This window comes from Peromyscus eremicus, chromosome 5 (genome assembly GCF_949786415.1).
Source record: "Peromyscus eremicus chromosome 5, PerEre_H2_v1, whole genome shotgun sequence".
NCBI lineage: Eukaryota > Metazoa > Chordata > Mammalia > Rodentia > Cricetidae > Peromyscus > Peromyscus eremicus.
Window position 1 is genome coordinate 65,406,588 of NC_081420.1, and position 17,550 is coordinate 65,424,137.

The 17,550-nt window shown below is 39.3% G+C and overlaps 1 protein-coding gene across 2 annotated transcripts in view; it reads right to left on the bottom strand.

The window, feature by feature from the left end:
• Cubn (cubilin) overlaps positions 1-17,550 on the bottom strand; it is a 233,806-nt gene that overhangs the window by 183,642 nt on the left and 32,614 nt on the right. For both annotated transcript variants that reach the window (XM_059263605.1, XM_059263604.1), the window contains exons 15-21: positions 16,650-16,831; positions 14,272-14,434; positions 13,112-13,302; positions 4,373-4,517; positions 3,394-3,572; positions 2,477-2,642; positions 1,873-2,089 (exon numbers count right to left, since the gene is read on the bottom strand). In XM_059263605.1, coding sequence (XP_059119588.1) covers positions 1,873-2,089; positions 2,477-2,642; positions 3,394-3,572; positions 4,373-4,517; positions 13,112-13,302; positions 14,272-14,434; positions 16,650-16,831 — 1,243 coding nt within the window. The remainder of the gene's footprint in view (positions 1-1,872; positions 2,090-2,476; positions 2,643-3,393; positions 3,573-4,372; positions 4,518-13,111; positions 13,303-14,271; positions 14,435-16,649; positions 16,832-17,550) is intronic.

Here is a 17,550-nt window from a genome sequence, read left to right on the forward strand (position 1 = left end):
AAAGGACCAACTTCGGTTCAAGTAACTTAATAATATTACAGGACAAAATCCAAAAATATTTTTACAAGAATGTGTAATGACTGATGCCCCAAACATAGAATTAAAAATTTTTAACAGCCTATAAAATATCAAGTACAAAAAGAAACTGGAAAGTGTAACTCATAGTGAGAGAGAAAAATCAACTAAAACATAGAAAGTAATTACATAATCACTGAATGAGTAAAGACACTAAAATAAATAACTGTATCACATAGATTTCAAAGTATAGAAAAATCAATACAGAGATGTACAGACTCCAGATAGTTGTGTGGTACTAAATGCTGGGAAACCCAAATATGCATATGCAGAAAAATTAAATAAAAATAAAATAAACTCAAAGTGTGTTAAAGAGTTAAATGTGAGAAGTGACTAGATGAGAGACACAGGAAAAAACACCTCATGATATGGGTTTGGACAAAGATTTCTATAGATATGACATAGAAATAAGTCATGAATCTATGCAAAGGGGAGTATTACTTATTCATTAACAAGGGAATGAAAAATCAAGACCACAATGATGTATTATCACTGTCTTAGTTACTGCTCAATTGCTGTGAAGAGACATCATGACCAGGGCAACTCTTATAAAAGAAAGCATTTAATTGGGGTCTTGCTCACAGCTGCAGAGTTATTCCATTCTCATCATGGCAGGAATAGTCACCATGGCACTAGAATAGTAGCTTAGAGCTTTACACCCTGATCCACAGACAGAAAGCAGAGAGAAACACTGGGGCTGGAGTGAGATTTTGAAACCTCAAAGCCCATTCCCAGTGGCACCTCTCCTCCAACAAGGCCACACCCACTTCAACAAGGCCACACCTCCTAGTCCTTTCCAGACAGCTCCACTAACTGGGAACCAAGCATTGAAACATAGGGGCCTATGGAGCCATTCTCATTCAGACACCACCACAGTCTCATCCCGTTATGATTGCTGTTATAAAAAAGAGATTTTTTTTGTTATTGTTGGGAATGTAGAGAAAAAAAACCTTATGCATTGTTAGTGAGTATGTGAATGAGCCATTGTGGAAAGTTATACAGAAGTTCTTCAGAAAGTAAAAATGTAACTATCTTATGGTCAAGTGATCTTACTACTAAGGCTATATCTGAAGGGAATTAAACCAGCATGCTGAAGAAATAGCTGCACTCTTGGGTTCATTACTGCATAATGCACAATAGCAAAGATACAGAAACAGCCTGTGCCCATCAACAGATGAATGAATAAAGGAAATGTGATATATATATATATATATATATATATATACATATACACATATATATCATAGAATACTACTATATAAGAAATGCAATCTTGCCATTCAGAACAAAGTAGGTAAATTTGGAGGACATTATATTAAGTTAAATAAGCCAGGCATAGAAATAGCAGTACCCCATGATATCACTGATATATGGATCCTTAAAAAGTAGATAAAGTAATGGGGCTTACCAGAGCCCAGGGGTAATTTGGGCATAGGAGTAAGGAAGGAAAGATGTTGGTAAAATCAGGTAGAAAGGAGAGTACATTCCAAGATATCTATTACATAGCAAGGTGACTATAGTTGATGACTTATCATATCTTCAAAAATATGTACCAGGTGGACATTTTGTGTTATTACCAGTAGAATGATGAATATTCTAAATAATGTATTTGTCAGTAAGTTAGATCTTGTGATTCCATGCACTTTATTTCAAAATATAATCCTATGAAAGGTCAAAATACATTGCCAATTTATAAAATAAACCTGATATATATATTGATGTAAGTTCAGTACTGGCTCACAAAAAAAACTATATGCTGTGCTTGAAAGTTCAGCACAAACAATAAAACATTCTTACCTCCCAAGAGATATCTGATCAACAACGTCATAAATTTCCAGGTAGTCATTTGTGCAGTTGTAATGAAAATCCAGGTAAAATGACTCGAACACCAAACGAATCAGTTGGCCTTGCTGGACTACTATATGCCAGGTACAATTTACACCACTTGGGTAGATATTTGGATAACCAGGACTTTTAATGTCTCCTTTTGATGCTGTGAGAACTTCTCCACATTCTGTTAAAATAATTATAATCACAACAGTTAATGAATAAGACACATGGGTCCCAAATAAAATGTGCCTATCATAATCGATTAAAAGCACAGAAGGAAACTGTTGCTTCTTATCTGCCATTGATGATAACTGAGTCTTCACTTTTATTAATAGATATATGATAACTATTGATAAGTATTTGTTGAAAGTATAGTCTTTGTTTTTAAGTATACTTTATAATTTTTCACAGAATAATTGATTTTTTCATAATTCACTTATTGTAATGAACTCGTGTTTTCAAAGGTGGGGATTGAACCCAGAGCCTTACACACATAAACAAACATCCCTAGTTTAACTGTCCATATATTCTGAAAGGAGCATAAAAGTGGGAGAGAAAGACATGTTCTTACCTAAATCATCAGTACTGAACTTAGCCGTGAAGCCACGATTTTCCATAGAAGAACTTTTCACAAATGTGACATAAAGAACATTATACACGGATGGTACAGATGATGGTATGTTTGTGCCACAAAACTTCTCATTTCCAGGAGATCCCAAAACAGAGCTGGGACCAATCTAAGGTAAAATAGATACATCCAAATTAATTTTTATTAAATATCCATTTTGGAAAACTGTTGCCCTTGGTGGTGAAGCTGTTGGCAATCAATAACTCTGTGTGTGTGTGTGTGTGTGTGTGTGTGTGTGTGTGTGTGTGTGTGTGTGGTGCGGGTGCAGAATCAGTCTCTTGGGGACTGTGAGTAAAACAAGTTTTATTTCTTGTTTTCCATTCAGGGTGCATTTTATTCTTACATCATTGCTGTAGTGAGAGTTCTCGGCACAATGCTGAGCAGAAGTGATGAGATGGCATGCCTGTCTCTCAACCAACCACCGAGGCAAAGCATTTAGCATTTCCGTCACTGTACATGATGGTATCTATGCGGTGTTGGTACCTTATATCAAATTAAGAAAATTCTTTCCACAGTTTTTAAAAACTGTTTTTATTATAAGAAGTAGACAGATTCTGTCAAGGGCTTTTTGTTCATTCTATTGAATGAATATATTGTCTTTTACTTTTTCAATGCTATTATATTTTGTACTATAATGTCCACTGACTTTTAGGACATAATAATAATCTACACATACTAGTGAAAATCTCCCTCCATCATGGTATATAATCATATACATACTGGATTCTATTAAGTAGTCTTCTGCTAGAAAACTTCATATTTGTACTTATAAGATATTGGTCTGGACAAGCAATGGTTTTTTTTTTCATATAAATAGCATATAGTGCCTTTAGGGTAATTCAATGGTATTTCACTCTTACCTCAATGTAATCAGTATCACAGGGGGCAGTACTTCCAATCTGAAAGTCAGTGAAGTTGAGAACAACAATTTGTCTGAGGGGTTGGGAGATGGTCCACCTACAGGTTCTTTGTCCAGGATAGGCATTAGGATGAAAAGGTGAGCGAATGACTCCTTCTCCTGTTAATTCACCCCCGCAAGCTATAAACAGGAAAATGATAACCATATTTGCTCAGAAATAAAAAAAATTTCCTGACCTCAATTCCATTACAAATCTAACTCTGCCCAAAGAAACAGCAGAATGTGACACTTCTTTCGGAATATTTTCTGTGCCATTCAAGAACATATAATATCTAAAATAAATCAAAATGTTTGAACAGTAATTTGACATTAAAAAACAAATAGGAAAGGACCATTAGGGGGCTAGAGAGACAGCTGAGCAGTTAAAAGCACTGGCTGCTCTTCCAGAGGATCCGGGTTTGATTCCCAGCACCCATGTGTCAGCTTACAACACTTTCAACTCCAGTCCCAGGGAATCTGACACCTCACCTGGCCTCTGAGGGCATCAGACACACATGCTGTGTCCAGACATTCATGTTGACAAAAGGCCCATTCACATAAAATAAAATAATTTAAAAACAGATTGGCATGAAAACATGGCTCAGTCAATAAAGCGTATGCTTGAGTTCTGATCTCCAGCACCGTGAAGCTGAGTACAGTATGTGGTGGGGGCTCGGGAGAACACAGAAATAAGTGTCTCCCTAGAGCTCACTGGTCAGCCAATCCAGCTGAATTGCAGAGTTCTACGTTCAATGAGGGGCCCTATCTGAATAAGGTGGAAAAGAATTGAGGAAAAGATCAATACCCTGGCCTCTACCAGCACACACCATGCACATACACACACACACACACACACACACACACACATGCACACGCACACGCACACGCACATGCATACCACATGCACACATGCACACACAAGTAAGCAGAAGTTTCCTTACCAACTTGATAGTCAGCTCTGAAACTAGCCTTCTGGACTAAAGCGTCTATTCTCAGTCTGATCCAGACTCTGTTAGAAATCGATCTAATAGGTAGCAGGGTTTCATTGCCACAGATCTTTCGAAGTAAGTTGTTATGGTCTCCAACCTAAGCAGAAAAATAAAGAAGGATTTGTAATGCTAGTCAGGACAGTCACTTCAGTAGTCAGGATAGTATTTGGAGACTAGTCAATGGCACATTCGAAATAAATAAAAGTTTAATGAGTTAGTGCCTCCATTACATTTAGAAGGAGTCAGAAGGTCAATTTTAACACCAACTAGTAGTACTAAATGTTGATAAAGTCTTTAGTCAATACAATCCATAACTTACATAATTCTTAAAACATGCTAATAATTTCCACAGTATCAAAGAGGAAATAAATAGATAACTGAAGATAATTTTCCCAACAAAAGCCAAGAATATTTCATATCAAAAGATGAAAGTTCAACTAAACCCACAATTCAAGGTATAAACTGTATTTATTACCAAAAACATAAAAAAATAGGCAGGCAGGAGGAAAGGAGAGGGAAGAGATACCCAGAAAGAGAAAGACACACACACACACACACACACACACACACACACACACACACACACAGAGGGAGAGAGAGAGAGAGAGAGAGAGAGAGAGAGAGAGAGAGAGAGAGAGAGAGAGAGCATGCTTACAGAATCAATGCTAAACACAGAATAAAACGACTAAAAGAGAAAGTACTAAGAGTAAAACCTTAGTTTTACTTAAAGTAAAGTAAAACTTTTACTTAAAGTTTTAATTAAAATACAAAGGGAAGCAGAATCATAAATACACCAAAGAACAGCTTTTTAAAGGAGGGTTGTGAATGGGGACACCAAAGGCAAATTTTAGACAAATCTAATAAGAAAATAAGAACTATGTCTAATTATACAAAACAAAAATTATAAACATTACAAACACTGCGTCTAAGAAACATTCAATCAGTTAAATACAATTCTGTGTACAGGTCTTTGCTAAAGTATTTGAATGTTCAAGACAGATTATTTTCATAAAATTATGTAAATTACTAAAAGGATCTGAAGAAGAGGAAAATAGGAATCGCTGTACTATGAACAGGTGGAGCATCATTACACAGTTTCTTCACCCTGCTTTCCTCAAGGAGGAAGCACTGTGAGAGGATGATATGTATTTGCTAAGTCTTTTTGCACCTTTAAGGAACAGATAATTTCCACATATAACTTGTCCAAAGGCCCCCAGGTGCAGCACAGCTCTCTATTATCAAATTCCAACATAAACAGTAAAAAATAAAAACTGTGGATCAATTTCACTTACTAATATAGATACAGAATCCTAAACAAAGTTCTAGGAAAATAAATTTACAGACCATTGGCTCAGTGGGTAAAGGCACTTGATGCCAAGCCTGATGACCCAAGTTCTATTCCCCAGGACTGACATGGTGGAAGGAGAGAGCCGGTTCCTCTAAGCTGCACTCTGATTTCAGCATGCATGCTGTAGTGCAGCTCCCTCCCCCAACACAATACACCAACAGATAAATACATGCAATAAAAATTAAAGCAAATCAGTGCAGTGGCCCAGTTCCTATCCCCATCTGCCACCAACCTCCTTCCTTAATAACGGTAGCAAGTTACTCCATCTAAGCCTAGCTAATGAGATGGGAAGGAGTCTATGAGATGGCTGTGAAATTTCCCAAGATTTCTGGTAATAAAACATTGACTTTAAAAAAAAAAAAAAAAAAAAAAAAAAAAAAAAAAAAAAAAACTCTTGCTGTTCCTGACCTGTGTAAAGGTGAAACACTGGAGATTCTCTCCACAGTTGGGATATACACGAGACTCTAGTTCCATGACATTATGCTAGAGGACGGAGCACCCCAATATCAATCTACTGTCAATTACCATTATTGAGGTCTCGGCAAGCAGCAGGCCCTGCGCTGGCGGGAGTGCTGTGGGACAGTCAGTGCTCACAGGTACTGACACAGGTACTCTCTGGGGTCATGGCAAGTGTGACATTCCCACAGAAGCACGTCTCAGCACTGTCATTTAACCAGGGCTTCGCAGTGGGCACCATAATTAGGCATTTGGGAAATTGTGGGGGCATTTTGTTGTTGTTGTTTTTATGTATTATTCTGATGTTGGTGGGGCGTGATCAGCATAGAGCAGTTAAGATTCACACCACTAGAGAGTCTGAAATGTGAGAGTCACATGCAAGGATTCTCTAATATCCTGTGCGATTTTCACTCAGGTGAGTTTGGCTGTTAAACACAAAATTGAGTCCAATTTACATATCTAACATAGAGTACTTTTAGAAAATCTTTGATATTCGCAATTTCCCCCTGGATGACCTGTAGAATACAAATGAAAAGTACTTTTTTCTTCCTTTGGGAAAGCCGCCAAAAGGCTCTCATTTTTCAGAGAAATCAGTCACCAGCCCATACAGCCACATCGGTACGCATTTATTCTGGAGAATTCCTGGCAGTTTAGGAGACAAACAGCTGACTCTGTTTTATCTTAAACCGAATCTTGTCCAGGCATCTCACATATTGGAATAAATGCGGTTTTTATTTTGCTGCCTTAATTTTAATCATAATTTAATGTTTTTATATAATGTGTGGCAATCTATATAGATGAATTTCATTTCAGGATAGTAAAATGAGGGCAGAAAAAGATCTTCAAGTAGAAAAGCTTTCTGCACGCAGGAAATTAAGGAGTGCTCAGGAGACATGTCTTTTAAGCTGAGGTTGATAAGAATTATTTAGGTTAAGGGCAGTGGCTAGTAAAGGAAAGATTGGTGGGATGTTGTGACATTGTTCCTCTCCTCCAAAACTGGTAGAAGCACAAAGTTCTGAAAGGATGCTTGTCAACACACATCATGTGTATTATACCCTGAATGCTATCATGAGAACATCTCGCATGCAGACTAATTTGCATGTGGATCCACATCCAATGATGTTCTGTGAAGGTAAGAACTAAAACTATTTTAAAAGCTCGGCCATGTGAGGTAATCTCATGCCGCTCCACTGAGTCAGGCTTTTACCAGTTCCCTACTCTTGATGTCTGCAACACAAACTTCTCATACTTAAGTCAAGTTATGCTACTCGATCAAACAGCAGGTCTCGGAGGGGAGAGAAACTGTCTTTTCAAGTATCTAACAAAGACAAAACAAACAAACAAAACAAAACCTCCTATAAGTAGGTATTTATAGTATTTGACAAATTCCTGTTGGTCAGTTAATGTGAAAGTGCAGAATCTAACAATCGGCTTTTAACAGAGGCACACATGCTAAGAAGACTAGAACACATGAAACAATGGTAACATAGTGCCCTGCCCTCTAATCCCCAGCTCCTGTTTGCTTCTTCTATGACCATCATCTCTCTTTTCTATTAGCCCATTAGAAGATGACAAGAAGGAAGAAAAACAGCATCAGAGCAAGCTGAAGTTGGCTAGTCCTCCGGGTCCTGATTAGTGAAACTCAAGGACATTAACAAGGGGAATGCAGCTGCCATCCAGATGTTATAAGAGGAGCTTACAGGCCTCAAGGGCCCTCAACCTGAAAGGTGCAATTGATTTTGGCTGGGTTTCTCTCCTTGTAGAAGGAAACCTTATTAATTCTGAAAGCATGAACTCTTCCTGGATCCCAGGCAGAGCAATACTTTAACCATCACATTTTAAAGAGAGATATTGGAATAAAATTTATTAACTGCTCTAACTGACCCCAAATTCATTTGTACTTAATATCCTAGCACTTGTAAATTCATACTCTCATCCAAAAAAAAATCCTCTTTTCTTTGTGCTTGGATGCTAGAATAAACGATTTCCTAATCACATAATCGCTTCTTTTGTGTGAGAGGACTGAATATCTGTTCTCTGCCATAAGACTTGCTATGTCTCTCGATGGAGCACTAACACTTAATCCTTTCCGTTGGTTGACTGTGAGCTTCACCACAGGAATTGCTCAGCCCTGAGGAATTCGAGCAGATATGATGAACCTATTTCCTCATAGAGGCTTTGACTGTCATTGGTGACTCAATCATTGCTTACTTTTTCCTCTACAGAGACCAGGAGCCTGGGTCCTACAAAGTCAAAGTCCTAGAAGACAGCAGCAGAGGCTCAAACAGAACAGAGCCCATACCAACATGTTGAGAGGGGCAGACAGTAAGCATAGTCATGAACCATGGGGTATGTTCTGTTTGCTATCATGTTTTATTTGCCGGGGAATGCTATTAATTGTTTATTATAACACAACCTAAAGAAAGATAACTAATATTGAAATCTGGCTTGTAGTACCAAAGTATCTCTTCTTTTAAGAAGTCATGGATATCATGCAATTTTCACTTGCAGAGGGAGTATAGTACATCCATTAATTTAGTGATCACATTTACAGAAGAACCACATGGCAAGAGCAAAACACCAGTGTTCTGTAACTGGCCTCAGGTTTCTCAAGGGTTTATTTTGTTTCACTGTATATGAGTGTGTGCTTGTGTTTGTACAAGTGCACATGTATGTGAGGGTGCACATATGTATGTGTGTACATGCACAAGCGGAGGTCAAAGGATACCTTAAACGTGTCATCCTCAAAAACATCATCTACCTCTTTTGAGATGGAGTTTTTCATTGGTCTGGAACTCAGATATTAGGTTAGACTGGCTGACCTCAGGGAGCCTCCTGTCCCGAACACCCCAGCGCTGGGATTACAAATGTGTACCACCACACATGGGTTAAGGGTCAAACTCACACCCTCATCTTGCAAGGTAAGTTCTTCACCAACTGAGTATTGCTGCCTGCCTCTCAAGGACTTGTTTATTCATTTTGTACATACTCAACATTAGAACCCCAAAGGCCCAAGATATAATGAGTAACCCAGGCTATTTAGCCTGTGAAGCATTGCAAACGGCATTTATAGGTTGAACTAGCTCCTAAAGAAAAATTGCCCATTAAAACCGGCATTCTTATAAAGGAACTATTTCCTGTACAGAGAGCTAAGATTAACTGGGCTGCAAAACATAATTCATATGAAATTGTAAGTGTGAGCTGTAGAGCTGAGTAAGCAGTAGATGTTGACATCTGGAAGAGATCAGGTCTCAAAGCCATGCTTAATGCACGTGTGCATTTCTCCGTGTGCTAACTATGCCGATTTGTTTTTACACTACAAATTCTAAAATCCATTTAAGTATGAAAGCTTAATTCAACACAAACCAAATATGCTAAAACTAGGAGATTTGACCCATCCAAGGGCTGAAAACAGAACCTCACCATATGGTAACATTAAACATATTAACATACTCTCTGTGAATTGAATTGCAGGCTGATTGACTCCTTGGTGGCGGAGGGACTTGATCTTAAAAACTATGTTCATCTAATATAGGTGAATGGGAAAGGACTGTGGCTTTCCCCCAAATGAGAGAATGATATGCAAGGGATAGAAGATGAGAGACACCAGGCACAGCCTAACTATATTAGTATTATCATCATTATTATTGGCTATTGTTTTTTATTCTTCATTAGCTTGTTTGACCACTTTGTGGCCAGCATTTCAGCATTTTAAGAACCTTGGAGGTCTCACAAAATAGTATTGATTCCAATACCTCTATCAATAAAATTATCAGATTTTAAAACTTACTTTCTAAAATAAAGAAAATGCAACCTATTTTTCCCAGAGCATCTTCTCTCCTGATTCTAAACCCCAGCACACAACCTTCCCTCTCTCCTTCCCATCATTCTCATCATTGTGTTGTAGTGACCACTCAGTGATAGACACAGTGCTAAGAGCCTGCTAATAGTGTTCCAGGGCTCTCGGAACACAACACAACCTCTTTATCTCAGCCTGTATGGTCACACAGGATTCGTGCTTGCCTATTCCATTTCTTTTCTCCTCTATCATTCTAGTCACTATAGTCTGTTTTTAGGGATTTTTTTATTTATCATATTTTTATATCATTCAGTGTCTGGGGCTGTGTTGGCCACTGCACCTGGCATCCCCTTTCCCTTGGATATTTGTCTTGTCAACTCCCCACCTATAGACCCAGTATGTACTGTCCTCAGGGAAGCTATCTCAGACCAGTCACAGCAGAGATAAAGTCAAGAGCTCAATTCTTTTCTTTCATTTCACTCCTTTATAATATTTTTTATATTTTGTCATAAATATAGAATTTATTTCCATGTCTGTGGGGAGTGGAGGAAGCCCTGAGCAAGTACAGTCCTGAGTGAATGCGGGCTGTTGACATGGATGTGACAATGTCAAGGACCTTAACCTCAGACCCACAGGAAAGTGACAAAGCCTTCACCCGGGATGAGGCTCGGAGGGATGGCAAAGCCTTGCTATGGTCTGTGTGCAGATGTTGATAGTGTGTGCAGAGAATGTCCACCACAGCTTTCTCCCGTGGATATCTATGTCCTGAAGACTGCTCACCTATAGAGATTGCTCCTGCCAAGGTCAGCTAAACCTGCCTCCTTGTTCATTGGTATACAATAGTTCTGCGTCCTTGTTTGTTCGTATGCAATAGGTCACCTCCTTGTTCAGCTGTGTGCAATAGCCCTGCTTTTCTGCCCAAGTATACATAATTAGTAAGCTAAGCTTCTGGGATGCTCCATTTTCTCCGTCAGAGAGCACAGCACACCTGATCCCAGCTCTTCTGCAGGTCTGTGTGTTTGCTTTCTTCCATTCTCTCTCCCCCCCAGTCAGATCTGGCCATGGAGGCTGTGCAAGGATGCAGCACACTCCTAAGAAGGGAGATCTTCCCCAGAAACCCTTCTGTTTCTCTAGAAGGTAGGCCCACCCACTCCATCAGCCTCTCCTGTAATGATCCTTTTCCAGTTTCCCTGAGTGGAGTGTGGGGTATATGGTTTGGGATATAAGTGGGATGTAAAGTTCCATTCATTTCCCTCTATAGCCTACTTCAAGCCTCAGCTTTAATGTCATATACTTTCGATATTCTTACTCAATCTACAACTGGAATTTTCTGGAACAAAAACATAAACTTTCATTGCTACCACCCGTGTCTTTCATTCAGAGGAATTCTGATGGCTTAAGCCGCACATGAAATTAATGAGAGGCACTGCTTTGTGTTCTGGAAAGATCTATCGTACTGTTCTATGCTATTGAAAAGCTCTCGTAGGCAAGAACAAATGAACTAAAAGTTAATCTCTCTTTGAATTCACCCTTTGTAACCATGTTACCCTGACCATGGGCAAATGTGTTTTTAGAAGTAGAAACTTTAGTTAAGATGTGTGTGTGTGTGTGTGTGTGTGTGTGTGTGTGCACGCATGTGGGTGTGCATGTATGCATATCTGTGTGTGCATGCATAGGTATGTGTACAAATGTGTGGTTTTTAAGATACCAATGATCTTTTATAATTTCCATCAAAACCTTATGGGTTGTGCACATATCAGAATGTAATTAGTTATATGGCTGGCTATGGAAGAGTCTTATTGGCTGATTCTGTGCTGATAAGCTCTTCAAGGCAAGAGTGAAAATTTAGTCTAGGAGAACTTACATTTTTATAATGTTTTGTAATAACCTTTAAAGCTTTCTTTCTCATTCCTTTTCCTTGATTTTATTCTCCCAGAGGTTAAATAAATAGATAAGGCATCTTACTGAGGTAGAAACTGAAGTACTCAAAGAATTGCCCAAAGTTACACTGGCATCTAACAACAGAACTGAAGCCATAACTTAGATCATTTAACCCAGTCCAATTCTAACTACAAAATACTCAGCCACTCTGCTTTACAAATTAAGTTGCTGGGTGTCACTCAGTTTTGTGATTTTTTTCCCCCCACAACCATTTAAAGGAGTTCACTAGATGGGTAGAAATCCATGGAGAGTGTTCATCGAAGACACAGAGCGTCTGTCATTCCAGATGCACTAACAGGTCCTACAGTTAGTAGAAGAACCTTCGTCAGGAATACACAGAAACTCTGCAGAGTCCCTCCATATCACAGTGACGCTTTTGCTCATCTTCGACAACTACTATGTCTGGCTTCACAGTCTCCTGTGACTTGAGAGTAAGGTGTGGAATTCACAGAGCCATAGTCTCCAGGGAAGACTAAGCTTCTCTTGTGGTTAAAGGCACACTATTACAAGTCTGTTCTTGCAAGAGACTAGTGCAACTCCTAAATTCAAACCACTACTTACTAAACACCAAGTGTGGGCAGGAAAGTTAACTTCTCTGAGCCTAGGATTCCAGAGATTAAAATGGGAGAATGTGAGGATTTAGTGAGTCAGTAAAACTGTGTCAAGACTGGCTGGGCAATATGAGCAAATATCTAACTTTCTCTATATTATGATGCCTGACAGATAAAATTGCTCCAGAAATTCTAATCCTATCAATAAATCTAGTTACATTTGCTCATGGGCATGTGCCTTGATGATCAAAGCTCCATTGAACAGCTCATAATTGAGCACTAGTATGAGTTTCTAGTTTCAACTCTCCTTTTTGTGCTTCCCTGGCTTCCTTAGCAAGTTCTTGTTGTTCACCTTCCTTAGGTCTGTGGTAGATGGATCCTTTTAGATCCCGTGAGCACTCGTCCTTGAACTCTCCCTTCACCAGGCAGCTTCCCACTCCCCACGCTGCTGGTTCAGAGGAGAGGTATGAAATGCCGTTTCTGACCAGCTCTCTGGAGATCTAGATGCACCTGGCTTGACACATTTGAAGACCACCACTCCACAGAATGTCAAGATTGTAATGAGTGTCCCCAGGGTCACTGAGTAGAAAGGTTACCTCGATGTAAGTGTGAGTACAGCCCATCTGGCTCTCCAGCTCCACGTGGGTAAAGTTGATATCTATTTTCTCTCCTTTGGGCTGTGTGATGAGATAGACACACTGTCTGTTGCGATTGAAAGGTCCAGACAAGGGAGGAAAGAGGAGCTCACCCTCGGTGTCCGTGTAGTTCCCACCACAGGGCAGATCCGCTGAGGAGAACAAAGGAGGAGGCAATGGTCACGGGGATGGCAATCCTCTGGCTTGATACACTAGATTCAATTGTCAAAACTTTAGCTCGCTCCTGCTCCACTCTACTCTGTCCACTGTGTGTAAGTCCATGCCACTCATTATATGATTTTCAATTTCACATAGATATGTGCATATGATATAGATATACAGATAGATAGATAGATGATAGATAGATAGATAGATAGACAGACAGACAGACAGACAGACAGACAGACAGACAGATAGATAGATAGATAGATAGATAGATAGATAGATATGACAGTTATAGGAACTACTGAGACCGACTGCATTCAGCCTGAAGCCAAAGCAAAGGGAGAAGGGACCAATGAGAATGCTGTTATTTTTCCTGATACAGGGATTTACAAGGTGTTTCCCCCATGAACTCTCACTGAGAACACAATAGTAGGTGTCAAAAGCAAAATCCTCTAACTCACTCAAATGAAAACCACAGAGTATTTCATTTTTGTTCTGTGTTTCCAGGTCTGAATGTAGCTGAAGGTACCATAGCTAAGTGGTGAAAGTGAACTCTAGGAACTGGAACTATACCTTCCTGGAAGTTGATTTCTGTGCACTGGATGTGATCCAAGAATGAAGCTAGATATTTCTCAAACAGACTGCACTGTGCTCATGAACAATCTTGTGTGCAACAAAACAGAAAACACCACTAGGAAACTGAGGTTCTGAATTAGTTCATTTTAGGTGCCTGTGGTCTCCACCATAATATGGATCCCATAATTGAAGGGTTAGGAGGTATTATGTACTTAACACTGCGGAGATAAAGAATGAATCTGAAGTGGTATGAGAAATATCCATGAAGGCATGGCACTAATCTAAGATAGCCTTCATTTGAGGCATCCCCATAACAAGCAGTGTGAGCACAGCACCACAGTCCCAGTATACAGTCGGTCCTCAGTGGGTCAGTTACTTACATGGTGTGGTTAGATAGGTGATGTGGAAACCCTTGTCAGTGATGTCACCATCAGAATGGAAATGAATCCTGGCAGCAGGGCCTGTAGTCTGGAGTGGTGGGGTAGACAGAGAAGTGCAGAATTTCCCAAGAACGGGATCTTGTTGGAAAGGACCATCTCGAATCTAAAACAAAAGAACAAGTCAGTAAGTTGAAAGAAGTCAGGTTCTCACTAACCAAGTTACATGGGACATGAGCTTTAGAAAAATCTGCAAAGGGCAGAGCAGTTTGAAGCACTGGGTTAACAAAAATCTCATTTAGGACGTTTCCATGTCATATACATAACTAACACACAGTCAGTGTTGGGTAAAAAGTGTGTGCTCACAGTCTTGTCAAATGCCTCATCTACTGCTGGAATTTCAACTCTGGGGCAGAATACATACTTTGGATTTTTCTTATGCTGATGTAAAGTTTAGTGCTTTCTTTCATGGTTTCCCTTCCCTAAAGTGAAGAAATCCTAGTAATTTAGAAGGAAATGAGTATTTCAAAGGAAATAGGAGAATGGATGGTAGTAATGAGAACTGATCGGGGTGAGTACAGGGGTGTGCTGAGAGATGCAGATGGGAGAGCATAAGCATCAAGATGCCTTTAAAAGCACAACTGTGATGGTCATTCAGCACTGAATACAGTAGCACCCTGTATGCTGACAGTGTAAACAAACTGTTTCTTTTTCTATGTTCTCATGTGTGTGAATTCTGTGTGCATGTGCCTGTGAGTGTGTGTGTATTATAGGTATAGGTGTGTGTGTGTGTGTGTGTGTGTGTGTGTGTGTGTGTTGTGTATCTATAAGCATGCATATGCATTTGTGGCCAGGTCATTTTTATGAAGGTCAAAAGACAACATTCATGAATCAGTTTTCCCCTTCCTTTGTCAGATCTGGTAATCAAAGTCAGGTCCTCAGGCTTACTGGACAGGTGCTTTTACCAGCTGAACCATTTCACCTACCCAACCTATAATGAGGTTACATGCATAATGTAACCTCCACTCAATGGTTTCCTCCTCTTCCTCCTCCTCCACCTCCTCTTCCTTCTCCTTCTTTCTTCTCTTCTTTCCCCCATCTTCCCTCACCCCCCCTTTTAGCAGGACTGAGGATTGAACCTAGGGTCTTGTGTAATCTCCAGGGTTAAAAACCCTTGTTGGCTTTTTATGCATTGAATAAATCACATTGACCACTCAATAATTCTGACATAATTGCAAAAATCTATACTATATAGAACATCAAGGAGTGAATGAACTGAAGAATATTCTCATATGGTCAATTTCATTTACTCAAATTAATTTTTCCATTGGCAGCAAATTTATAGGGCAATGTTACTTTATTTTTCACTTGTAACTAGTTCCTTGAAACACTGATGAGAAATGAGAGGGAGTTCAATATTGTCCAGATGATTGATACTTTCTATAATGTGGTGTTCAGGAATTAATATGTAAGAATAAAAAGGCTTTAATCTTAATTTGATGGGATTTATTGAATATTAATTTCACAATAACTCACTTTTTACTGTCAACTTTTTAAAGGATATTTTGCTAAGACTTTCCAAGGAGAAGCTGATCTTTGAGTCATTCCCAAAGGTTTCAAATCCATTATTACCACTGCTAATGACTAATGACTTCAACTTTGGAGACCTGCTTGGCAGCTGCATCCTTCATCCTTTATGAATAATTCCACAGCACTCCATCCTTCTCTAATGGACTGAGAAAGACTCATTGTCTCTTAAGCAGTGCTGGGGGGTACTGAGATTTACGGTAACAAAGGGACAGGAAGCGCCCATGAACTCAATCTCCTTAGTGACCTTTCCAGTCTACAAGTGGAGAGCAACGTTTTTGATGTATCTAATTGTGTATGGAATTTGAATGTAACAGTCCCTTTCCTCCTCTATATTGTAACTTTTTGCTAATGGGATAGAGCAGACTGACTCGTCTCCTCTCGAGGGTGATTTTCAACATTTTCCAGTGAGATTTAACACTGACAACCCTTTCCACAGAATCGTTATGGCTCACTAAAATCAAGTGGTGGGACACCCTGAGGGCTTGCCTTGGACAACTAAAAATTAGAATCTATATTGGAGGAGACAGTCATTGCTTAGGATTTATTCTCATTCCAGGAGCCTAAATCTCCAGTAAGGCATGGGGGAAGGCAAGGCAAGTTCTTCCACACTCAAGACAAACCTAGAAATGGAGTAACAAACTGGAGTGATGGAAATTAAAGATTTAGCATTGGTTGCCTAAGTATTCATAACAAACCTGGGCCATCCATGGGCATCATTAAGCTGTGTCCTGAGTGCTAGCCATACCATACCAAGGCCTATCTAAATGTAGTTTTGGTTTGGTTTGTTTTACCTCCAAATAATCTTTACTGCAGTCACTATGGCTCTCCAGGCTCAAGGTCCCAAAGGTAAATGTTATCAAGTAGCCAGGATGAGCTAGAATGTTCCAGACACAATCTCTTCCTGGAGGGTAGTTTCCAGGGTACCCCGGAGATGTAATAGAACCATAATCACTAGTCAATATGCCGCCACACTCTGAAATAAGAAGGAAAAATGACTAAGTTCATATGTGGGCTAAATCACATAGACTCTGCTGTCAGAAGGCAAGATCTTTTCCACAACTATGAAGAGTTTAGGTTAGGAGGCCCTCATAAATTACACAGTCCTTGGAGCTGCCCAGCTTCACGGCTATAAATCTACTACCAACTGATGAGTAAACAAGTCACCCATGCAGGAACTCTGTACCTACAGAACATCGTACACTTATGTGATTTAAGACACAGAGCTGACCCTTCTGAGACATAAATAATGAGAATATAGACTCAGTTCTTTAGCCCTGAGGATTAGTTTCTATATATTAACTCTAAAAATGCTGGAACTTCTGGCAGCCCCTACATCTGTCCATGAACCAGAACACTTTATATTTCAAAACAGTTAAGGAACACGTAATTTTCTTTTGGAAGGGTTTTCATATACTACAATAAATTATTATATTTATAAATTATATAATTACAAAATAAATTGTCTTATATGTAAATCATATATAAATTTTATAATATATAAATTATAAAATAAATACATTGTTCACTTTATAAATGAGGACATTTAAATGTACATGGTGATTAAGCCACTGCCCAGAAATGAAGCAGGTAGGGCACTGAATGGGGCTTCCTGGTGCCATCTCCAGCACACCACACCAGCTCCTTACATGGTACTCAATGACTGGAAATGTGAAGAAGAACTCTTTCTCTTTA